The sequence below is a fragment of the Monodon monoceros genome, unplaced genomic scaffold, assembly GCF_005190385.1.
Source record: "Monodon monoceros isolate NGI ecotype Baffin Bay Population unplaced genomic scaffold, NGI_Narwhal_1 Super_Scaffold_9, whole genome shotgun sequence".
NCBI classification, from domain to species: domain Eukaryota; kingdom Metazoa; phylum Chordata; class Mammalia; order Artiodactyla; family Monodontidae; genus Monodon; species Monodon monoceros.
The window spans coordinates 17,065,918-17,091,799 of NW_021703786.1; the positions used below are offsets into that span (position 1 = coordinate 17,065,918).

The following is a 25,882-nucleotide window of genomic DNA, read 5'->3' on the forward strand; positions in this document are numbered from 1 at the left end:
GCAATATCTACAACATTTTATTGAAGCACAAAATTGTTGGAATTAAGCTAAATAGAAAAAACATAGTAAATATTTACGAAAAACATTGATAACACCACTCAACTCACACACATATAACGAATGCAGGAAGGTCTTAAAAAGTTTACAAGTTGAAAATTATGGAGATTTCCTCAAACTGGATGTAACAGCTCGCTGCTGAGTATGGCATCAATATAACATATAAGATCTTTGAGAGAATGCTGTCCCCGACTCTTCTGCAATCTAGTGCCTCCTAGAAATTTGTTCCTTGGGAGATTCAGACTCACAGGCAGCCAGAGGGGACAAGTCAAGAGTTGAGATAATCTCAACTTAGGGTCTAATTTTCTTCATCCAATTGACTGTGTTGAGGTTATATAGACACAGCCATGGTGTTTTTCTTCAGCTTATTCAAAAAGATATGAAGAATATGAACAATTTTTCACTGCTTAAAAATTCAGCACATAAAAGGCTGAGCGAGAAGTATTTGGTACTGGAACTACATAAAGTTCTATCTGATGGAAAATTATCTGTGAAACTAAGATAAAACAGAGAAATTCATCACGCTGTATCTCATATTTACAGGAAGTAGGCAGAGTAGAAACTTTTATGTGAAAGTGCTCCAATTTTAGCTTAATGAGTGGTCAAGCTACATTATGCTGAAGTGACCACACAACTGCCTCCAGAGCCCAGAAGAACCTAAAATCAGACTTAAAAGGCAAAAGAAAACAGACTCAATACATATACAAAGCAGAGAAAAAAACAATCCCACGAGATGGTCACTACTTAGACAGTGTTATATAAAGATAAGGGACACTTGGGCTCTACTTCACTTTGATGGTTCTGAATTAAAACTACCTTCCCCAAACTAAATTCAGAGGGGAAGAAACTGAGATTCACAAATTTAAAACCAGTCTTGAGCTCAATAAGACAATTACTTAAAATAATCACCTCACATTTTAAAACAGATCATCTTCATCTGATTCTTCGAGGTACTTTATAGGTTTCTTTGTCCGTCCCGATTTTGCCCGAGAAGCCACAGCTGAGTCTAAGTCCAGATGGAAGTCATCGCTGTCCTCCTTGGGTTTCTAAAAGAGAAAAGCCCAAGTAGTTTGTACAATGTCAACCTGACAGCAGAACTTCGATGCAAAAAATATATCAACAGACTACAACTCAAGGAGTTTTCCACCTTCTAATGAGTAGTGAGAAATTGGGACTTCCCTGGTGGCACAGGGAATCCGCCTGCCAATGCAGGGGACACAGGTTCGAGCCCTGGTCCGGGAAGATCCCACATGCCTCAGGGCAACAAAGCCTGTGCACCGCAACTACTGAGCCTACGCTCTAGAGCCCGCAAGCCACGACTACTGAGCCCGCGTGCCACAATTACTGAAGCCTGCGTGCCTAGAGCCCGTGCTCCGAAAGAGAACCACAGTGAGAAGCCCGCGTACTACAACGAAGAGTAGACCCTGCTCGCGGCAACTAGAGAAAGCCCACGTGCAGCAATGAAGACCCAACGCGGCCAAAAATAAATAAATTAATTAAAAAAAAATAGAAAGAAGGAAAGAAATAGACCGAAGGCAACTCTCTCATTGACTAATTAGTGGCGTATTTAACTTTTTTACAACTAAACTACACAGAGTAAAAGGCTAACGGACTATGGGATTTAAATTTATTTCCTTAAAAATGTGCCAAATTATTAGGAGCAAAGCTTGGTTATGTGCTTCAAAATACCTACAGCAAAAGGACTGACTAGGATAAATACCTTGCTTGTAACTGCTTTAGAAATCATTTTCTCAAAATTAGAGTCGGAATCATCAGAAGTGGACGGCTTCCTTTTGCGGTGACTCTTGGTCTTGGGGGGATTAGGCTTTTTAGAGACATCAGAATCCAAGTCTGGATCCTTTTTGGTTCCTTTTGGTGCAGCCCTTTTTTTGGCCCCTGTAGTAGAGGTGGAAGACTGACCTGCAAGTGAACACAGGAATTTGTCAGGGACACTCTTAGCTGAATTGTTCCCACAGTGAACCTTCTTTAGCAACCTGCTGACTGCTTATATTTAACATAGGAAAAGACAACCTAACAGAGATGAAAGGCATGAGAGAATCAAAGTATTCTTAAGCATATGATTTTTTGTAGGTATATGCTTCATGTTAAACATTTGCAACTGTTTCTAACTCCCATCCCTGTCATAGAAATGAGCTAACTAACACCTGGCATTTTGAGAAACATGCTATTTTTAAACCTTTTGACTAGCAGTTTTGATTATGAAGATCTAAAGATTTGTTTTCATTTGGTAAAGGCTTGATTTCAATATCTGTAGTAAATGTGGGGAATAAAAGTTGAAGCTGACTTGTGGCAGCCAGTACTTAATCCCAATATTAACCCATCTCAAAGACTGAGGCTCACTTTTTGCTGCCGTCTTCTTCACGGTCACATTCTTTTTAGGAACAGGGTTTATGGTTTTAGTTACAGCTGGGAAATCAGCAGCAGGAGCGCTTGGAGGAGGTGGTGCATTACCCTTGGCATCATCCGCGTGAAGGTCCGTTACTTCAGATGGAACGGAAAATAATACATATAAGCAATACATGAAAATCTGTTTACTGCTTTTGTCCCTGCTCTGAATTTCTATTTAAACACAAAGTCTGTGACTTTCCTGGAATATTTCAAACACACTTTTATAACTCTGTTCTAATTACCGAGTTCTTCATGAGCGAACAGTAAGTTTTTGTATCTCTAGCACCTAGCATAGTACCTGGCAAGCAAATGATTACCTTTAGTACATTTAGTTTAAATGTAGAACCTATTTACGTGCAAAACTAAACCTAATGAACAATATCAATGTAATGCTAACAAGAACCCACATTTGTTTTCAAAGACAGGACTTGGATAATGTAGGCCGGGTTAGAAGCCGGGTGGACCTCAGTGCTCCAGTAAAGCAGACATCTCAGTATTTTTACTTAACATACCTGATGTGGCACTTTTCTGTGGCTTCAGTTCTTTGTTAGTATGTCTAGAATAATAATAATAAAAAAATCCTGATGACCAATTCTAACTGTGTCAAACAACAAAGAATATATCATCAGCTATTAAAAACAATCATGATAAAATCCCTCTTAGAGAGGATGCTTACTTTGGGGAGGTTGTGGTCCCAGGTGGACTAGCATCTGATGGGACACAATCTTCATCTTGAGTGTTTTCATCAAAATCTGAGAAATCTTCATCTGAATCCAAATCCATTGTGAATTTGGTTTTTGCTGTTAAAAATATACATATACAAAGAATCAAAGAGGATAATAGGAGAAATATTTAATCCACAGATTAATATAACATTTCCTGAAGATATAAGCTTCAGTTTAACCTTCTAAAAGATGTTTTAGTTTCTCAAAAATGTAATTACTGCTCTAAGATATAACAATTTCTGGGATTATGTGCCTTGAAATAGATTGCCCATTCAAATCTTCACTCTTTCTTACTTGCTGCTCTCCGTGGCTCTTTTTCTCGGGGAGGGACATCAAAATTACTTTCGTTACTGCCTATATCTGATTCCGAATCAGACCAGGGGTTTCTCTTTTTGGCTTTCTTGACTGGTTTAAATGGCAATGTAGTTTGTTTCTTTGTCTTGGTACCTGGAAGGGAGATAGGAATTAACCATGTTTACATATTCTTTGACTCACTTTTCTCCATCTATCATCCATCCATCCTTCAAATATTTATTGAACTCTGTGCTAGTACTGGGAATAGAATGGTGAACAGAAAAGGACATAGTCCCCCTTTCTGTGGAGCTTATAGTTTGGTTATCTAATCCCACATGGTATATATGTTTACATAGGGCATGTAGTATGTATGCATATGTATATAAATAAGAGGGTTTTCCAAGAAAGAGATGCTTAAGTTAACTAGCTGAAGGGAGTTGGATGACAAAACATTCCAGTTTAGGAAATAACATGTACAAAGCCCTGTGAGAAAACATAGTGCACTTAGGAAACTGAAAGAAATCCATTATGGCTGGAAAACAGAAGTCAGAGGGAGAGTGGCTGGTCTTTTTTTAAAAATCTTTGGCTGCACCCCGCGGCATGTGGGACCTTAGTTCCCTGACTGACCGGGGATCGAACCTGCGCTGCCGCCTGCATTGGAAGGCGGAGTCTAACTACTGGACCACCGGGGAAGTCCCAAGAGAGTGGCTGGTCTTGTTAAGGATTTTGTTTTAAACAGGGAACCAATATGACCAGATTTGCATTTTAGAGTTCTCTCAGACTGTAGTGTGGAGATGGGAAAGGCACAAGAACAGATGCAAGATCAACAGAAGGTTACTGCTGAAGTCAAGGCGAGGGAAACAGCTCAAAGGGAACAGAATGGCTGGGCCCGAACCTCGAGGAGCATTTAATGGCTGAGTTAAGGAGGTTTAAAGTCACTAAGTCTTGTTAATTCTTTTCCTCAAATGTCTCTCATACCAATCCTTTGCTATTTATTTCCCTCATCTAGGCCCAAAGATAAGGACAGACTCCTTATTGATCTGACTTAGTCCTTTCTTCATATTCTTCCTTCATACACCTACCTATTTCATATCTCCTAGTTGAATCTAATCTTATCCACCCTCCTCCAACAACCTGGTTTTCTAACTCTCCATAATCTGGTTTAACTATTTTCTACTATTTTCCATTCTGTTAAGGGGCCTTCTCATCGTCCCATGCATATTATATGTCCATTTGCCTTCTCCCAGTCTAGAATACCTAAATCTTACCCAATCTTTAAGACTCTAAACCAAGTTTTACCTCTTTCACAAAGCCTCTGCAATCTACATGTACCCATACTGATCTCACCTTTCTCTAAATCCCTACAATGGCTAGTATGTACTACTTTACCTTTCTTTCCTGATAAACCTCTTGAGGGTAAGTGCCATGCTTCCCCACTTCTTGTGTCCTCACAAGATTTGAGATAGTGATGGGAAACATGAACGTTCAAAATACTTATCTGATTCAGTGCTTTTATATGCTAATCGATTGCTAGGTAGGTTTAAAGTTAAATATGTGCTGTATTATAAGGCCAATATATAATTTTCCACAACACAGCACACACAACATACTTTTATTACTTCTTTTTAATACTAAGATGTTTCCATTTGTTTTATTCATCTTTGTATTCCCCACAGAACTGAACGTTATCTATCAAAAGTAGATACTCAAGGATAGACATATACATCAATCAATGGAATAGTTAAGAATCCATAAATAAACCTTAATATTTATGGTCAATAGATTTTTGGCAATGGTGAAAACAATTCAACAGGGAAGAAGGTTTTTCAATATATGGTACTGGGTCAACTGGATATCCACATGCAAAAGAATGAAGTTGACCCCTTCCTTATGCCATATACAACTTAATTCAAAATTACCTAAATGTAAGAGCTAAAACTAAAAACTCTTAGAAGAAAATAAGGGGTAAATCTTTTCTTTTCTTCTTTTTCGCCATGCCGCACAGCTTGTGGGATCTTAGTTCCCCAACTAGGAACTGAACTCGGGCCCATAGCAATGAAAGCATGGAGTCCTAACCACTAGACTGCCAGGGAATACCCTAGGGGTAAATCTTAATCACCTTGGATTTGGCAAAAGATTAGATATGACACCAAAAACATGAGCAACAAAAGAAAAAAAAAAGATAAATTAGACTTCATCAAAATTAAAAACTTGTGCTTCAAAGGACACCATCAAGAAAATGAAAAGATAATCCACAGGCTGGCAGAAAATATTTGAGAATCATATATCTGATAAAGGTCTGGCATCTGGAATATAAAGAACTCTTACAACTAACTCAACAATAAAAAGATAAATAACCCAATTAAAAAATGGGCAAAGGATCTGTGAATAGACATTTCGCCAAAGAAATATAAAAGCCCCAAAGTGGAAACAATTCAAATATCTAGCAGCTGGTGAACAAATAAATATAATGTGGTATATTCATACAATGAAAAACTATTTGGCAACAAAATAGAATGAAGTATTGATACATGTTACTACATGAATGATCCTTGAAAACATGCTAAGTGAAGAAGCCAGCCACAGAAGAACGTATTATATGATTCCATTCAAATGAAATGTCCAGAATAGGCAATCTAGACACAGAAAGTAAATTGGTGGTTGCCTAGAGGGAGGGGGAGTTGGGAGAAAATGGGGGGTGACCAGTAATTGGGTACAGTGTTTCTTTCCAGGACAAGAAACTGTTCTAAAACTGAGTATACTAAAACCACTGAATGGTACACTTTAAATGAGTGAATTTGGTATGTGAATATCTCAATGAAGAAGTTAGAAAAAAGTAGATATTCAGTAAAGGCATAATCAAATGGTTAACAGAATTTTTACTTCTATTTAATTTACTAAGTGAGTGTTAAGTATATCCCAGGCATGGTGTTGAACTCTAGGGATAAAACAACATGACTAAGATATGGTGACTGTCCTCAAGAAGCTTTACATATGAATATATTACATATATTAAAACCTCATAACTGGCTAGAAAGTGAAATCTAATAAACTGAACACTTTCTTTAGATCCCAACAAAGTATTTCATTACAAAATGATCTCTTCTAAAATAAATCAAATCCCAAGGACAATGTTAGGGAAGTTCAAGTATACTTCAGATATAGCCCTTCTTCATGTACCTCAGTAAGAACTTTTGAACGTCTATATGGAACGTACTAGGTAACAAACATAATTTAGTCTCAACTAATTTTCCTTAAAATGTTTTAATACCTGGTTCTCTTTTCTGTTTCTTTTCTAATCTCTGTTTTAGGCCTTCTATTTCCATCCCATCCTCTCGAGGGCTTCCTTCAGTATTTTCATTCTAAAAGATAGCAAGACAAAAATGGTTAAGTTCTGCCCGTTTATTATTTGGAATAATATAAGGTCAAATATATAACTGTCAAAGAGTGATTTTTTTCCTTTGTATTTTGGCTAAGAGCTCTGAATAAAGAAGGGTATGGGTATGACTTTTTCAAGATACTTAAACATTAAAAATATCAGGCTCATAAGAAAGGAAAGTTATGATTAGTTGATAAATTCCTGAGTATGGTATTAGAAGTTTTATGATTAGTTCAATTTTAAGTGGAAAAATATTTAAAGTGTTTTTTTATGTATAATGCTTTCAAGAGTATTACCTTAATTTTTTTTTTAATTTTCTTTTCTGCCTCTGCTTTCATCTCTATGGTCACTTGGGGGATGACTCTTTTTCCACATGGAGAAGGCAGAACTTCTGCCCTTTGTGTTTTTTTCCCCTTTGCTTTCCCACCTTTCCCAGGAAGTCCTATTTGTTCATCTTGTTTCTCCTTTGCTTCAACAGCCTACAAAAGGTTGATATAAGAAAGCAAGTTTAGGGAAGAGATATGGGAACATATGTATAACTGATTCACTTTGTTATAAAGCAGAAACTAACACACCATTGCAAACCAATTATACTCCAATAAAGATGTAAGAAAAAAAAAAAAGAAAGCAAGTTTATAAGCTAACAAAGACATTACAGCATCGATGCCACTTTATAGGGACAGAATAAAAGGCAACGGTTAAACTGATTTCAATTTGTTACATCTTAACATAAATTTGTGATAAGCTGTTCTATCAAGTATACCACCAACATTAAGGCACACTTTGTAAACTCAATTAAGAAATAAGAAAGGACGTGATTCCAGTAATGTACATTTATCCAATCAACCGATTACAAGCTGGACATCCAAACTGAAGTACAATAATATAAATCTACATGTTAGGCCTTTTATCTTAATTTATGAAATACTTTTTCTTATGTTAAGATAATACTGGAGAACAAACCACATTAGCAATTTTGGTAACAGAGGATCTCCTGAAACTACTGATTAGCTAGCCCTGAAGGAAACTGTTTTTGTCCTTTCAGGTTTACTTGAGGGACTGGGCTGGTTTTCTTCCGTGTTTGAATTCTCTTTATCTTCTCAGTCCCAACAGGTGAAAAATCAACTCCTGCCCTTTCCCCTCTTTGTCCAAAAACTTTTAGGTAGTATGTTTCTTGGCACCATTTACTTTATTCTAACTAGTTTCTAACAATCTGTTATTTTATGTGTTATCTTGGAATGTATCTCCATGCCTCCTATATTCTTTCTATTGCCAATTGTGAAATTTCTTGACAAAGAGGTATATTGCTAGAATACATTATTTCATTAATAAAAATTCTAACACAGGCATTATAAACTACATACCTCCAGCTCTTCAATAAAAGCAGCCAAGTCTTCTTTCCACAAATCTGATGGACTCTTTCTCTTTAATGTTTCTAGCTCTTGCTCCTTCATAAGACAGTCAGAAAATTAAGTTAATTTATGTGCATAAACAGCATTTTCCCAAAGCACACAATTTACTTTCACCATTGGAATACAACCAAGCAACATGTACTATCCATCAACAACTCACTTTTTCATTTCTTAGTTTGCACAGTTCATCTTTCTTTTCCTTGGTTAGATACCAAAGAGGCATATCAAGAAGGTAGTTGAAGGTTGGTCCAGAATCTGTTACAGAGTCACTCTTTTCAGTTTCCTTTTCATTGTCACTCTCTTCATTTTCTTCTTCATCTGGAACCTAAAGGAGCAATTAAAATGTAGCTTTAATAGGAAATGTGAAACATAGACATTAGACTATACGTAGCCTTTAATAATACAGAAAATGCTAACCAAGAAATTACCTTTTGCTGGGCTTCTTTCCAAGCCTTCACAGGATCCGAATCATAACCTCTTTGAATCAGAACTTTAATTAATTCTTTCTTAGGCTTGTTTTCTGTTTAAACAAATGTGAACAGAGATAGTAGTTTTGAGCAATATTTTAGGAAAGGGATAAGGTTTTACCATATTAAGTGAAAAGATTAAAACTGGAGATTAAACTGTCTTCTTCCATAAATTTGTACATCCTGGTGGATAGTCAAGTCTGCTCCTAAACCACTGACAAATGTAAATTACCACAAGGGGGCAGTCGAATCATATATGAGGTAGTGACTTAATCATAACTTGAATAACAAGACAATCAAAACCTTTATTTCTGATAAATATTGACCTCAATTATATTCCCTGGTCTTCTATTTATTTATTTTTAAAATTTATTTATTTATTATTTATTTTTGGCTGTGTTGGGTCTTCACTGCTGCTCATGGGCTTTCTCTAGTTGCGGCGAGCCAGGGCTACTCTTCGTCGCGGTGCGCAGGCTTCTCATTGCAGTGGCTTCTCTTGTTGCGGAGCACAGGCTCTAGGCACGTGGGCTTCAGTAGTTGTGGCACACAGGCTCAGTAGTTGTGGCTTGCGAGCTCTAGAGCGCAGGCTCAGTAGTTGTGGCACACGGGCTTAGTTGCTCCGTGGCATGTGGGATCTTCCCGGACCAGGGCTTGAAACCATGTCCCCTGCATTGGCAGGAGGAGCCTCTCCCGTTGCGGAGCACAGGCTCTGGACGCGCAGGCTCAGCGGCCATGGCTCACGGGCCCAGCCGCTCGGTGGCATGTGGGATCTACCAGGACCGGGGCACGAACCCGTGTCCCCTGCATCGGCAGGCGGACTCTCAACCACTGCACCACCAGGGAAGCCCGGCAGGAGGATTCTTAACCACTGCGCCACCAGGGGAGTCTCCTCCCTGGTCTTTTAATTTCAACACCCGAGTGGGCAAGTTTTTAGTGCCACCCATTCAGACATTGATTTCTCTTGATTATAGTCCCCTATAATGCATTTGTTCCCTTTTTTCTATAGCACCCCTCTCCCAAAGTTTACTGCAGTCAATTTGTTAGACTTTGAGGGACACTGAGAGTTACTAGCTATAATAGAGTGAGGTTTTGAGTACCACCTTTCATCAATTAACTTGATATAGGTCACACTTTTAGGCCCTCTATATTTACTCCTCAAGAAGACTGGATAGTCTCTAGTATTTCCTAAATTCCAGTCAACTAAATACTCTTTACTTTTTATTTTTCCTTGAGTCATATCCAATATTACTTATTTTAGCTTTGTCTTAAGCAATATCATCTGGGAAATTAGGGGACTGATATGCCATCATTATTGTATTTTAAAATATCCATGAAAATGAACATGTAACTACTAAGTTAAACATTTTCATGTACCATCAGAAAATGATCCTGTGATCACTGGTAACTTGTGTTGTCATGTTTTGGGACTTGCTACTACAACCCATAGTTACCTGGCTTTTCTAGTTTACTCTGGCCAGAGCTGAGCCATTTCTTTCAACCCTCCAGCTTTAGTCAAAACTGTTTTCTTCCTGGTTACTTAAACTCTGATTTAGTTGCTTCTAGAATGTCTTAAAAAAATTCCCTTAGACATGACTTTCAGTCTTGAGTATACCATTTACTTATAATATAAGCCATTTAAAATCCTCCTTCCTTTTTTTGTTTTTCTATCAGACTGATCTCTGCTCTTTATCAATCAGTTTACACTGGGACCTCTTCTAGCTCTCTGTTCTCTTCCTGTCTAAATGTTAACTAAATCTTGATTTCTCACGATGCTCAATCTAGGAAAAGCTATCTCTTTTAAACTATAAATGCTAATTTAGGTATTTGAAAGAAATACTTGTACGTGTAACCAGTGGAAATAAATGGATTTTGCCCGCCCTCTCCATCATCCCTCTCACCAAAAATGTTTAAAGGAAGTGAGGTACGATAGTAATTTTAGTACAGGAAGTTATTGTTCCAAAAACATACCAATGATTATTTTGCCATCTATTTTCTCTAAGATAAAGCGAGCCTGATTATTCAGTTTAGCAGATTCAGCGCCAAGCATTCCTAGAAGCCATTCTTTTCTTAATCCATAATATTTAAGCCTGAGTTCAAAGAAGTCTCTTAGAATATCCAACACTGTGTCGTATTTCTTTAAACAGCCTACGTGGTCAAAAAGCACCTAGAAAAGAAAAACAAGATTGGAGTCAACAACAGATAAATTGGCTAAACTTTAATCGTTTTAGAGAAATGACTTTATCCTTTGAAACTGTAAAAGTAGCCTAAGATATCCTTTTAAAATTGATATTAATCTTTAATATAAACGGAAACATACATATTTCTCATGAAACAAGACATACCATAGAGTTGCATGTGAGACTAGTTTGGAGTTTGAAGACTTTGTGTAGTCCAACTCTCTCTGCCTCTGCCAGTTTTTCTTCAGTCATCTTCACAACAAACTTCACAGTGGTGTCTGTGTGGTATTCCCTGTAATCTGTTATCAGAGGGGGTGTCTTCTCAGTGCCATTCAACATGGGTTCTAGAACCTGTTCTTTATATGTCTAAAGAAAGAAAGAATCCTTTTGTAAGTTTCTCAAACATAGGCTCCTGAATATTCAACAAACATCAGTATAAAAAATGTTTCCCCTATCACAAAAATCAAAAAAGAAACCCATAATTACTTACCTGGGTCCATGTTCTGATGGGAAGCTCTGAGATTTCAATGGTTGTAGAATTAAGAATAGACATTTCACCACTAATCACATATTGATTTGGAGCCAGCTCTTCAATAGTACCCTTGAAGTTCTTGTAACTTGGAAGCTAAATTAGTATTTTAAAAAAGAATATTTTCTAAATGTGATACTAAAACAAATCCCAACAGCATTAAACAATAAATCTAACATTAAGCATGAAATAAATTTTCTATTTGTGTCTTTGACCATATCAACTGCTGAACTGAAACCAGAGGAAAACTAATAAGGTTCCTAGTACCACAGAATAGTTACCATTGGCAAAGGTTCTTCTCCATCCATCAAACGTCTGATGTTATTCACAACTTCACGAACATCAAAGTTGGGGATTTTGCAGGACCACCCAGTACCAATTCCTTCAGCGCCATTTATCAGCACCATGGGTATAATAGGAATGTACCATTCAGGCTCAACACGTTGGTTGTCATCATATAAAAACTTTAACGTGTGATCATCTTTTGGTGGAAATAACAACCGAGCCAAAGGGCTAAAGAAAACAAAGAATGTTATTTTAGAAAAATATTGGCTTTGACAGAACTTTCACGGAAAGAACATATGTTATCTCAGATATATACATGAAAATTACTTTGGCTTTACTTGCTGACTAATATTCATTTACCAATATTATTTATTGAGTACTTTCTACATGCCAGGCACTGCAGATACAAAGCCTCAGTCTTTAAGGAGCTCAGTACAGGGAGATATTCTAGTACAGGCATTTTGTCAGGCGGTACGGTAAATGCTAAATAGAAAAATAAAGTAGCTAAGATTGATTGAGGGGATGCTAAGGAATGGTAAGCACTTTCTGATAGGATAACATTTGAGCAGAGAAGAAACTGAGAGAAAGAGTACTGCAAGCAGAGGGACCAGTAAGTCAGAGGCCCTGAAGGCATGTTTGACTATAGGCAAAGAGGCCAGGTGTGTTTGAAGCAGAGATAGTAGGAGATGGAATCAAAAGACATGGGGAGTGGGAGCACATATCATATAGGGTCTGGTTTGCTAAAATAGGGCTTTAGTTTTTCTCTGAATGAAGAAGTTGGAAGGTTCTGAACCAGAGTAACCTATTTTAAAAAATCAATTGGCTGTCAAAAGAAAGAAGAATGGTAGACTATAATAGTCTGTATGAATATAATGAATGGGGTGGCTTAGTATTTTTCCAATGTGGAGCCCACAGGGATGCAAGTGTGGAGAAAAGGAGTCAAAGGTAACTCCAAATTTTGAGCCTGAGAATTAGAAGGATGGCTTTCCATTTACTGAGAAGGGGACTAAGGATATGGTTTTGAATTTAACGTTTGAGATACTTATTAGACATCCAGGTGGTAAATGTTGAGAGGGGACATGAAATTTAGAGGGTAGGGCTGGAGCTATGAGACTGGATGTATGAGGTACCATCCATGGATGGGAAGGCAGTATAGTTAGTGGAAAGAGGTCTGATGAAGGAGCCCTAGGGCAGGCCAGTATTTGGAGGTTGGGAAGATGAGAATGACCCAGTGAAGACTAATAGGGAGGAGAACCAACAGTCTGGTGTCTTGGAGGACAAATAATGAAAGAAGACTTTCAAGGATGGAGTGATTACCGTACCCTATGCTGTTGAAAAGTTGAATAAGATGACAGGTGAAAACTGACCACTCATAATGTACTTTCCATAGACTTGTAAAGGAAGTAAAATTTCAACTTGTGGTATTTAAGAAGAATCAAGTTCTTCTTTACTCCGGCTCAAACTCTACAGGGTTTCCCAACCTTGGCACTACTGCCATCTTTGTTCTTTGCCGTGGGGGTGCCGCCCTGTGCATTACAGAGTGTTTAGCAATATCCCTGGCCTCAGTGGCATAGCTCCCTAGTCATGACAATCAAAAATGTCTCCAGACATTGCCACATGTCCCCTGAAGGGTAAAATCTACCCTGGTTGAGAACCACAGCTCTATATGGAGAAAGAGAATAAAATAAAAGAAATGGGAGTAAAAACATTTATAGTTTGGCAAGGAAACGATACTTCTAAGGGATACAAAGGCTAAGCTATCAAACTGAAATAGAATTTTGACTTTCTACTCTTTGCAAAGGGTAGCGTAGTTAAACTTTAAAGAGCTAGTTTCAAGCAATTAATAATCCAAGCATCTGCATCAAAAATCTATTTTCCGATTAACTGGATTTTTCTATTTTTGGTCAACTAAATCCCACAATACTTCAAGACTGGAAATGGCAATTCACAAAAAAATCGGAAGCATACCCACCTGAGCATTGTGAAGATGTATCGAGGACTAGCAGAATCCTTGCCACCATGCAGCCTGGTACCAAACTGACCAATGGGCTGCAAGAGGTTCAGATTATTGCTACCCACAAAGTTCTGAGCCAAATTGATAATGGTCATCATTAGTGACATCTGTGGGTGGGGGGAAAAGATTCATTAATCTAATCTGTAGTCTCTCGATAATAACGTGTTTGTTATCATGAGTGTGTTTCACTATAATCCTGTAAGGTTTTATGAAGTGTAGATATTTATTGGCTTTTCCCAGATAAATACATGGCAGGAGTAGTACCCTAAACCTAAGAATTCTGGCTCCAAGTTCAGGGATCTTGCCTTCCAGTAATTTCTATCAAGTCCTACTCAACCTTGAAGGTATAGCTCCTCTATTCACCCTCAGCAGAATGAAATATTTCCTCCTTTGTGTGAAACACTTTGCTCATTTCTATTCTAGCATGTATCACTATTCTATACGGGTGTGTGTGTGTGTGTGTGTGTGTGTGTGTGTGTGTGTGATATAATCCTCTGGTTAAACTGTGATTATAACTTAAAGGTAGAGAACATGTATGATTTATCTTTGTATACTTGGTACATACTAAGCATTCAACAAATGTTTATTATGTGAACACTTTTTGAGTACCTGCTATATTTTGACTGAAGCAACAAGCAAGACAATCATTACCTTTAAAGTTCTAGAAACTTATAGGCAATCTAATTCTTTAAAACTGTTTTACATAATAAATGCAAAAAAAGCAATTTCAATTACAAAATAAAAAATGAACAGGTGTATGTTTGTATTGATATAAAGTCAAACAATTTAGACATATATGAAAAATTGGAAAGTTGCCCTTTCCAATTCCCAGCGATAACCAAAGTTAACAATTTGGAGTATATCCTTCAAGTATTATTCTGCCTCTTTTTTCTTTTCCCTCACCTGACAATAGAACATGGACATTCTTCAATGTTAGTACATATAGATTTACTTAAGTTATATCACTGATTCCATTCATAGATGTGTCATAATTTATAATAATTTTCCAATTGATGGACACTTTCCATGTCTAAATTTTGGCATAACAAAGTTATAGCAAACATCACTAAATCTCTTTGAGCACAGATCCTTGCATATCTTTTGATCTATTATAGTATCCTTACAGGAACATTATTTTTATAAACAGATTTGTTAGGTCAAAAAATAAGCAATTTTATAGTTTGATATATTTCACCACATTGTTCTCTACTATGGATGTATAGCTTATACTTTCATCAACTGTTTGGAGAATGACTTTGCAGGTATTTCTGCTATAATGCTTTCTGGAAACATTATAGATTATGTGTTTACCTCACCATGATGATAAGAGGACATCTCAGCTACTGACCCAGCTAACTGGGCAACCTTCACCTCTCGCTTGTCATTCCGTTTGAAACATGTAAACAAAACCTTTCTCTGACCTGGCTTCAAACCTTTAAAATGAAAGAAGTACAAATATTAATATCCTCAAATTAACCATTTCGGGGCATTGATTCCCATCTTATGATAAAAATAGAACTCACCATCCACCATAGATGGGATAGACCTCTCATTATCAGAATTTGAGAACAGGATAAGTTCCTTATTTATGAAGTCATTATATGTCAGATATGTGGTAGTTTGCCCATATAAGTAATCCTGAGGAACCAAAGAGAATATTACATGATCTAGTTTAAAATAAAAAATATCACTGGTCTTAACAATGCTTAATACAAAAATAAAACAAAGACACATGTTAGCATTATCACTTCTATGATAATTGTTAACTCCCGCAAAAGCAAAGAATTATGAAGTATTTTATAGGTTTTAAAGACAAAATGAATTTAATTGCTGCACAATCAGGAAAAAAGTGCATTGACTCTGTAGTTTCTTTCAGGTCCAATACATTTATGCAGCAGTCTAAATAAGAATAAGGATATTTATAAATAGTTATCCATTAACTTTTTAACTGAGGTACTTATTATTCAGTAACTTTAATTTGCTATAATGTCAATTCTAAAGGTAATAAATAGTACATTTTGTGAGATATATTTAACTTTTTTTTTACCTCAGGAAGGCCAAGTAACTTTCGTTGCCTTCTATCTTCCATGAAATGAGTTAACCATTCCTTTCGATCATCTATCTGTTTTTTGCTAAAGGCCTACAAATTAGAAGATGAAAAAGATGTCACTGGCACGAATAGGTTCCAAAATATTTCTTCTATAAAAAGTTAACAAATAAACAACAAAAACTCAGTTTCCAAAATATCTGGCTCCTTTCTTTGGGATATGCTTACTAAAAACAATCTATTTTATAAAACATTTTATTATATGAAAATTTAAATGTTTCAATTGAATAGTTGAAGCATTGACTTCTAAAACTAGAAGGTATGTATGAAATACACTCAAACTCACCAGGCTGATTGCAGCATCATCTTCAGGACCTGAATATTTGAATTGGATACGATGTCTTTTCATATCTGCAAAGTACTCTTTAGCTTCTTTTGATGTGCTGGTGCCCAAACCTACAAAACCAAGAACACCAAGTTACTCCATATAATATTGTACAATGGTATATAACAAAATGAGAAGTTCTATGTGAGTTTCATTTCAAACCTTTGTAATACTTGACTTTCCATTTTTTATGATTTGGTGTAGAACTCTTCCATTCTTCAAACTCAGGAAGGCTATAGAATGCCACTTCTTGCTTGTTTTTGGACACCTGAGGTAAAAAACACATTGCTGTGGCTTTCCACACTTCTGGGTCCCCTGCATACCATCATACATCACTGGGGTTATATGTGTATCCAGGGTTGAGGAGAAGGGCCTTAAAATATCCATTATGGTATCTTAGAAATTAGTATACCTTTACAATGGGAGTGATAAATTCCTCCAGAAAACGATGGTGCAGAAGAGAGGGCCAGTTATGATGGATGAAATTAATCAGCAAGCCTTTGATATGGGAACCGTCTTGGTCCTAGAAATATTTGGAAAGCCAAAACACAAAAGAATTGTTTAGAAACTAAAAAGATTATGATCGACTTACTGGTAATTTCTCAAAATTTTTTCTATGGGGATTAAAAAAAAGGCTATTCAAATTCAGACTCACTTAACTTATATATGTAATATACATAAAATACAAACATAATATATCTAATTAGATGTGGATTAAAAATAATGAACAAAGCTCCAGTTAAGTAATTTCCTTTCATGGCAGAAAAGCAATGCAACAATAAGATGTGTTTAATTTAGGTTAACAATCTAAAATATTTGCTATCGGGCTTCCCTGGTGGTACAGTGGTTAAGAATCCGCCTGCCAATGCAGGGGACACGGGTTCGAACCCTGGTCCTGGAAGATCCCACGTACCGCGGAGCAACTAAGCCCGTGCACCACAACTACTGAGCCCGTGTGCCACAACTACTGAAGCCCGCATGCCTAGAGCCCGTGTTCCGCAACAAAAGAAGCCAACGCAATGAGAAGCCTGTGCACTGCAACGAAGAGTAGCCCCTGCTTGCTGCAACTAGAGAAAGCCAGCGCACAGCAATGAAGACCCAACACAGCCAAAAATAAATAAATAAATAAATAAAATTTAAAATTTAAAATATTTGATAACAAATCTGACCTGATCTGTCATAATCATTATCTTCCCATAACGCAGAGTCTTCAATGAATCTTCATCTTCATAGTTTTTCTTGTACTGAAGACCCACAATCTTGATTATATTGTTAATTTCAGCATTTTCCATTATCTGAAATGGATGTATAGCCAAAAAAGTACTATTTTGTTTATAAACTTTAAAAGAACAAAGAATTACAACAGTATATGTTGCTTGGGTTTTCTTGAACTCCAGTATTTTGAGTTACTAGCCTATACGTCCGTAAGCAGAAAGATCTGTTAAGATATGCTACAGTGTACCCAATTTCCTAAAATAACAAAAAAATATCCAAGATGTATTTCAAAATGCCCAATAAAGGAATGAAATACAAGCATGAAGTCCTGCATTATAAAATTAGATTTAGATTCTGAAGATAGTTTTTATATATTCTACCTGTTTATGAGAAGCTTCTCGAACATTAAGCATTTTTCCTCTAAGAGGGAAAACCCCGTACTTGTCTCTCCCAACCACACCAAGGCCTGAAACAGCCAAAGTTTTAGCTGAGTCTCCCTCTGTCAGGATAAGTGTACACTCAGTGGAGTTTCGACCTCCTAAAATAAACAAATTAATATTAGCACATTTAGTTCAACCTCAAATATACTAACTCAGACATGTGATAAAACACAAATAATTTACAATTCATAACAAGTTGGCTGAGGAGTCAAATGGAGCTAAGTAATTAGATACATAGTTTAGCTTAAGTTTGTAAGTTAATAAAGTCTTAAGTTTCTTAGACTAATTTCTCATGACAATTATACTGTTGCTAAACATTCATTTAATCATATTACATTTAATATATTTGTTGGTGATGAGGTTTAAGACATGCTACCCCAAGATATGGCACCTTGGCATACTGAATATCTCAAGCTGAGGGAATTTTGAGAAAATGGTAGAAGCAGAAAGATCTCCTGACCTCCCCGTTAAACTTCGCCCCTGAAGCATGTCGTAAGACCCTCATGAGGAGATGCCCTCTTTATACCTGGTGGAAAGGAATATTCTAATCCAAGATTGAGGGTCACCAAGAAGAATCTGAATGAAAAAGCCTTGCTAAGTTTCCCCAAGTTTACTATACTTAGCTCATAATCATTATCCTATCATATCTTTCCACAACTTTCCATTCTTCATCAAAGCTAACATAAAACCACTTAGGTTTAACCATTTCTTTGGGTCTGCATTTCCTTACAATTTTCTGGTGTCACAAAAAATCATATTAAATAAATTCACATGCTTTTTTCCTGTTAATCTGTCTTTGTCAGTTTAATTTTCAGAGATAGCCAGGGACCTAAGAAGGTTGAGAAGACTTTTTTCTCCTCTACATTAGGTAATAGATTACTGTATAAACATTCTTGTTTTATACCCCAAAATAATCATCTCAACACTACTTTTAACAGCTAAAAATTGAAATGACCCAAGTGTTCAATAACAGGGAACTGGTTGATTCTTAACAAAGTACAAATATTCCATTGAGTATTAAGTGTCAAGGGAAAAATACCCACAGTATGCTGTTAATGAATAAAACAAATAACTGAACTACAATATTTAAAGTTTGGAAACATTATTAAATGTGTACCTGCATCATTGGCATCATCAAGTTTGGGAATTCCTTTGATTCTGTTATGTTTTACAGCTGAACACTTCTTGTTTAACTGGACTTGGGCCTTAAATTTCACCCAGTTTAGTATGCTTTCTACAATACCACAGCCAATTGCCTGAAAATGAGAGGATTCATGTTAGGGAAGAAGAGTTCTGTCAGAAATCTGGAGTACAAATGAGCTCACACAAAAATAAAAAGAATTCAAAGATGAAAAGAGGTAGAAAAGTAATGTCTGGATAGAGGGTGGCACATCTTCCTGCCTCAGGTTACCACTACTGAGGGAGCTGCTTCCTTTGGGTTCATTCATTCAATAAATATTTACTGACTACATACTTATATTGTGCCAGGCACTGAGCTGCATGTGGAGATCTATTGGTTAAAACAAATTAGACATGGTCCTTGTCCTCAAGGAGTTTAGTTTACTACGAGGAAGACAGAAATAAAATGAGAAATTACAAGTGTGACAGGTGTTACAGATAAGTGAAAAGCATGTTACATATAGTAATGCATGTCCAGTGTTATATGGGAACAAACTTAGGGAAAGAAGTAGAAAGTAAAAGTTTTCCTGAGGAAATGACATTTAAGACCTAAAGTAGTTGGGGACTTCCCTTTGGTCCACTGGGTAAGACTCTGTGCTCCCAATGCAGGGGCCTTGGGTTCGATCCCTGGTCAGGGAACTAGATCCTGCATACATGCTGCATCTAGAGTCTGCATGCCGCACCTAAGAAGTCCGCATGCTGCAACTAAAGATTCCGCATGCTGCAATGAAGATCCCGCATACTGCAATGAAGATCCCACGTGCCACAACTAAGACCCGGCACAGCATGCATAAATAAATAAATAAATATTAAAAAAAAAAAAAAAAGACTTAAAATAGCCAAGTGTAAAGCATTTCAGGCAGAGTAATCCTCTGCCTGAAATGTGAAAAAGCTCTAAGGAGGGGAAGAGTACTCTGCTTTTGAGTAATTTAAAGCCAGTAGAAGTGAAGCTTAGATAATGTAGGAAAAGTGGTACTGAGATGAGGTTGGAAATGGCAGGGTCTTGCAGGCCAAATTAAGGAATTTGGATTTAGATTTATGCAACCTAGTGGTTAGTTGGGGCCTTTGACTAAAACAGGAAATAGTTTTGTTTTCTGGGGGTGGGGGAGTTCCTTGTATGGCGATCAGTTAGTACGGAGAGAACTAATTCAGTTTTGGATGTGTCCACTGAGAGCAACTTTAGGCATTCAACGCTTGGTAAGCAGTTAGATGGGTTAAATTCAGAAGTGATCTAAACTGGTGACATGTAATGGGTAGATATAGATGGTGTACAGATGGTAATTAAGGGCTTGGTAAGACCTGGTAAGAGGTAAGAGTTGTTTTTTTATTTCCTTTTCAGAGTGAGAAGACTTGGGAGGAAGCTTTATTTCTGCTGAGAAATAAAGGGGTGAGAAGGGCAATGGAAAATAAAGGAAGGTGCTTCTATTTTTTATTTTCCTCTAAGTACTCACAGCTTTGATGAATTTTTCACTCAACTGGCACGTTGATCCAAAGCTCTTGACTTGTAAAGTCATGTTCTCTTTTGTCTGGGAGTCGAAGGTTGGGTTTTCAATTAAGGCATTCACAAAAATCCACATGTGATTTTTTACCTGCAGTAAAAGTTGATAATAAATCACTAAAACCTTACTCATGCCTTGCTTTATTTATAGCCTTTCTCTTATTTCTTGACTTTAGAAAAAGAACACTGTGTTAAAGTATCATACCTGATGTGCTTTTACTGCAACACCACCCTTGTTCTTTTTCTTCACCACATCAACAAGTTTAGTCACAATCTGATCAGCTACATAATCAACATGTCTGCCACCCTAATGAGGAAAAATAGCAAACTGTAAATTCATTACCTGCAAAATTATAATAATAAAACATTAAAAAAAATCTAATTTAGCTTCCTTTACGCCAAGGTAGCCAAATATTCAAGTTCATTTTATAAATTTAAACAATAATTCTTATATGTAAAGGTAAATCATGATTAATAATTCAAAAATAAAATTACCTTGGAAGTAGCAATGCTGTTGACAAAGCTGATTTGCTGAAAGCCTTTTTCACTCATTGTTAAACACACTTCCCACCTGGGGTTTACTTGTTCATGGATAATTTTCAGTGGATTGCCAGTTTCATCTACCTTATCCTTCAGATACATATCTACATAGCTACGGAATCCTTTTATCTAAACAGGAATTAAAAATGATAGTATGAAAAATTTATTTAAAGTAAATTAAAAAGTAGATTGTAAAGATTTTTCAAAACTAATGAAATGGTGTTCACTGATGGGCATAAGAGGATGGTCATTAAAAGACGCAAAAGGATTTATTTGGGAGATTCTTTGAGAAAGACTTTAGTGAACTTAAAATGAGCTAACTGATTTAAAAAAATGTAGCATAATGTTTTCTTTACAGGAACATATTTGAGAAGTGGTTAAGAAAAATATATGGGATGGAAAAAAAAAATCAGCATTGCCTTTGACAATGATCACAATAGTCCCTCATTGCCCACACCCAGGAAAGTACTTACTGGAAGCTTATTTCCATTGAGAAAGACCTTGACATCTTTAGTGGATCCAGCAATATCATATGCTCTTCTAACCATCAGTGCAACAATATCTTTGTCTAGGCTTTGCATTTTAAACTTAGACAAATCAGGGTGGAAGGTAATACATGTATAATCTTCTCCACTAAAGGGCTTGAGTTCCATCTCACCAGCTCTCCCCATGTTATCCCTCCATGTCTATGGAAATAAAGAATAGAGGAGAGAGAAAAAATTCAAGTAATCTCACAAACTAGAGCTAAATAACACAAATTTACAAGTCCTAAAAAACCCTCCCAAACAAACAAAAACCAAAAATCCCCCCACCCCCCAATATATGTTTATGAATAATTTCCCATGATGTAATAGCTTATAATTATGTTAAACCATTAATACCAATATAAATTGCTATAGTACAATTTATAATCAAGGCACAAGATACCTATTTACTTGCCTGTTTGAACATTTTCTTGTATTCTCTACTGGCTGTTTCCACAGTAAATTTGGTACTGAATATGTTACACAATTTGGCTCCATAGCCATTTCGACCACCTGGGCAAATAAATGTAAAACACTATTTAATTGTTCTTATCTCATTAACAGCTTTATTTCTTAATCACTGGCAATGTTATTCAATTACAGAGATTTATTTCCATGCTTTTAACCTTTATGCCACAGACAGTCATTTAAAAGATGTATTTTTTTTCAGCAACAAATATGTTTTTTATTTTCCTCAATACTCTACCCGTTACTTTCTTTTCTTCATCATCATAGTTACTAGAAGTTAGGAGCTGTCCAAAGATGAGAGCTGGGACATACATCTTCTCAACTTTGTGTTCAACAACAGGAATACCTTTTCCATTATTCCATATACTAATTAAATTATTCTCCCTAAGAAAAGAAGAGTGAAAAATTTTTTTATAAAACAGATATTAAATTAGTGCTTAATATTTTTTAATATTTAAATATTATTATCTCTAAAATACATGAGTTCACAAGTCTCAATTTCTTTATGACGCTTTTTCATATATACCTTTTGAACGTCGGCATGCTTAGTTCCTAACACTCCTGAAATAGGAGCCCAGAGAAAAAAAAAAAATCAATCCTTTTCCAACACCTGAGCAGACACTGATAATATTGAAAAAATAGGAAATTTTAAAATGTTAGGATAAACAAAGGGAAATGATTTATGCCCAATGGAAAGAAAAGGACAAAATTTGGAAACAATATTATTATATCACTTTTAAGGGGATCATCTGTACTGTCCCAGCACCCTTAGCTTTCCCACCCAACAAAGTACATTGCAAAACAAATATGAAAGGACATGATTAATTGTAAACTTCCCTGCTCGCTAATAAAATGCTAAAAATTTATTTGGACTTACTTATCTCTTAGTTATTTTAATTCTCAGAAGATAATATATTTTAGTTATAACCGGAAACAAACTATGGTTCTTATTACAAATAGTACTGAGTATTATCTACAAAAAAGACTAACTAAATCTAGCTTAACACTTTTAAAAGACTATGATATCAAGTCCTTAGGAGCATTTGAGTACATCATTAACACGTTTCCCAAAAAGAGTCTAAAGTATAGTTTATGTTATAACTCATCAGGCTAATAACAAGGGGAAGCAACACCCTGACTACCCACAAAGGGGGACATTTATAAGCAGAAATGTTAGATCAAATTATTCTCTATCACCACCTGCTGGTTTACTATTTGAATAGCATCATGAGAAAAAGTTGCAGCTATAGACTCCAGAATACTTAGAGCAGTTAGTGGAGATGCTTACTAAAATATTTAGGGATGAAGTGTCATAATGTCTGTAATTTATTTTGAAATGATTCAGAAAAAATATAGATGGAGCAAATATGGCAAAGTGTTGATAACTGTTGGATCTCGATTGTAGGTATCATAGATTGTTCATTTTAGCCTTCTACCTTTCTGCACTTTTGCAAACTCCCATTTCAAAAAAAGCCAGGGGGCTTTCCTGGTGGCGCAGTGGTTGAGAATCTGCCTGCTAATGCAGGGGACACGGGTTCGAGCCCTGGTCTGGGAAGATCCCACATGCCGCAGAGCAACTAGGCCCGTGGGCCACAGCTACTGAGCCTGCGTGTCTGGAGCCTGTGCTCCGCAACAAGAGAGGCCGCGACAGTGAGAGGCCCGCGCACCGCGATGAAGAGTGGCCCCCGCTTGCCACAACTAGAGAAAGCCCTCGCACAGAAACGAAGACCCAACACAGCAAAAATTAATTAATTAATTAATAAACTCCTAAAAAAAAAAGAAAAATAAATAAAAAAATTAAAAAAAGCCAACTTTACTATAAATCAAAGTAAATGCAGCTAACAGTAACAATGAGCTATAAAAAACAAAAGACTAAGCAAGAGACTTACGGGTCAACTGTGACTCTAATACAAGACATTTTTGGGTCCCTTTGTTTGTTGTCTGCAGCATTGACTGAAAGAAGATAAAATACACATTGGTAAAAAATTAAAGTATTTTAAAAAACATCCTTTAACTCTAAGACACAAAAAGAAAAAAATCGCAAGCAGCACAGGAATAACATTAATGAGGTTCACTTAGCAAGTTTTATTCATAGGCCTGTTTCTAGGAAAGAAGTCAACTTCCTAGATTCCAGGAGACTGCCTCACCTTTGCCAACTGTTGTTTGAAAAGATAGGATTTCTGGCTACAGAGGGTTTGCTGGGAATGAAACTTCTTAGAAAGGATCTGACCAGTGGACCTTTGTATTAAAGAATATACTCGCCTGCATATAGCTGATTCACTTTGTTATACAGCAGAAACTAACACAACCTTGTTAAGCAATTATATTCTAATAAAGATGTTTAAAAAAAAAAAGAATACACTCACCTAGAATCTCATCAAAGATTTTGTACAAACCAGGAACAAAAGTGACTTCCCTACAGTTAATGCCAATATCTTCATCGTAAACCCACATTTGCTGGAAATAAGGCAAAGAAATATGGTTACTTTGACCATATATTTATTCTATTTTACCATCATGATTACTGTAAAGTCTTCTGGATTAGTAGGATAATATACATGATAGATTAGGTCAGTTCCAGTGACACTCCAAGTAAATGAAGTACAGAAAATTAACCTGGAAAAGTACACATTTTAACTACTTAGTAACTGCATTTAATTAGCTTGGTTTTACCTGGGTCACTGATTCCACAGAGCCAATGTAGGTGTCTGGGCGGAGCAGAATATGTTCCAGTTGTGTTTTCTTTTGGTAGATTCTTTCAATAGACAGTCTTTTCTTAGCATCTTCATTTTTCTTTGTTTTGTTGACTTGCATATTGTCACTTACAGGCTGACAATTTTTTAAAAATTGAAGAGGAGGTATTTTGAGTCACGGGTTTATCAGAAACCATAAACAAAACACCTATCATAGCGATCTGCTTACACACACTAAAACAAATCACAGCCTTTTAGTAGTTATCAGTGGAGCTGACATCGTTTTGTACAAACATGGCAGTTTAAGTTACTGCAGCCAGGTTCCCAGGCGTCCGTTTAAATTGACATATTATTTTGCCAAGTGTGTCTGACATGGAAATATTTTTACGTGTTAGACGCCATCAACAGCATACACCCCCTTCTTTCACCTACTCCACACATATTTACTGAGTGCCTACTAGGTCCCAGGCAAATAATAGATTCTAGTTCAGCAGCAGCAGCAGCAGTTTGCGAGGCTATGGGTCCCATCCTTTGGGCACGTTAACGTTTTGAACACTGGAGGGATGTATTTTGAGCACCTCGGGGCTGCCGGCAGCACGGTGGGAACCCTGTGCCTTGCTCTGCACCTTCCAAGGTCAGGGGCGTTCAATCCCATTTTCAGCCCCAGGTAGAAGAGGAGAGCATCCGTCTGTGCCGCTTAAAGCCCCACGCGGACCATGATCCCACCGATCTACTCCAGGACTAAGTGAATTCCTAGGCACAGTAAAAACACAACTGCACACCCTAGAAGCCAGGTTAGCCGATAATACTTCACTATTAGCACGAGAAAGGGGTTTCAGCCTATTCGCGATCACGCCGAGCCCAGGGGACCCGGATCGACGCGGAACACCGGCTCCCAGTCAGCCTCTGCCGGACCACAGCCCAGGCGCCTCCCTCTCTCACAGGCAGCCGAAGGGATGCCGGACCGCGTTGAGGCCCCGCGACGCGACCCTTCCGCGAGCCGTACCTGCAGTGGCGACATCTCCATGGTGACGGTCGTGAAGGACGGCTCGAGAACCCTGCAAGCGACTAAGCCGGAGCAAATTGAGACAATCACGGAGCAAACCTCTTCTCCACAGACGTTCGTCGGTTAAGAGAGCGCTTCC

At 37.0% G+C, this 25,882-nt stretch overlaps 1 protein-coding gene across 1 annotated transcript; it reads right to left on the bottom strand.

The window, feature by feature from the left end:
• TOP2A (DNA topoisomerase II alpha) lies at positions 1–25,882 on the bottom strand. Its single transcript, XM_029213308.1, has 35 exons — positions 25,744–25,882; positions 24,718–24,873; positions 24,411–24,501; positions 23,934–23,997; positions 22,283–22,428; positions 21,992–22,089; positions 21,526–21,738; positions 21,008–21,181; positions 20,718–20,819; positions 20,466–20,603; positions 18,953–19,091; positions 17,776–17,933; positions 17,350–17,475; positions 16,593–16,703; positions 16,343–16,448; positions 16,142–16,251; positions 15,796–15,888; positions 15,272–15,386; positions 15,060–15,181; positions 13,707–13,855; positions 11,731–11,962; positions 11,411–11,545; positions 11,086–11,286; positions 10,712–10,907; positions 8,705–8,796; positions 8,437–8,601; positions 8,229–8,312; positions 7,161–7,343; positions 6,757–6,847; positions 3,486–3,638; positions 3,143–3,266; positions 2,979–3,022; positions 2,419–2,559; positions 1,778–1,977; positions 1–1,103 (listed from the first exon to the last, which is right to left on the bottom strand). Exons 1-35 carry the CDS (start codon positions 25,762–25,764, stop codon positions 975–977), a joined length of 4,602 nt encoding a protein of 1,533 aa, XP_029069141.1. The 5' UTR covers positions 25,765–25,882; the 3' UTR covers positions 1–974.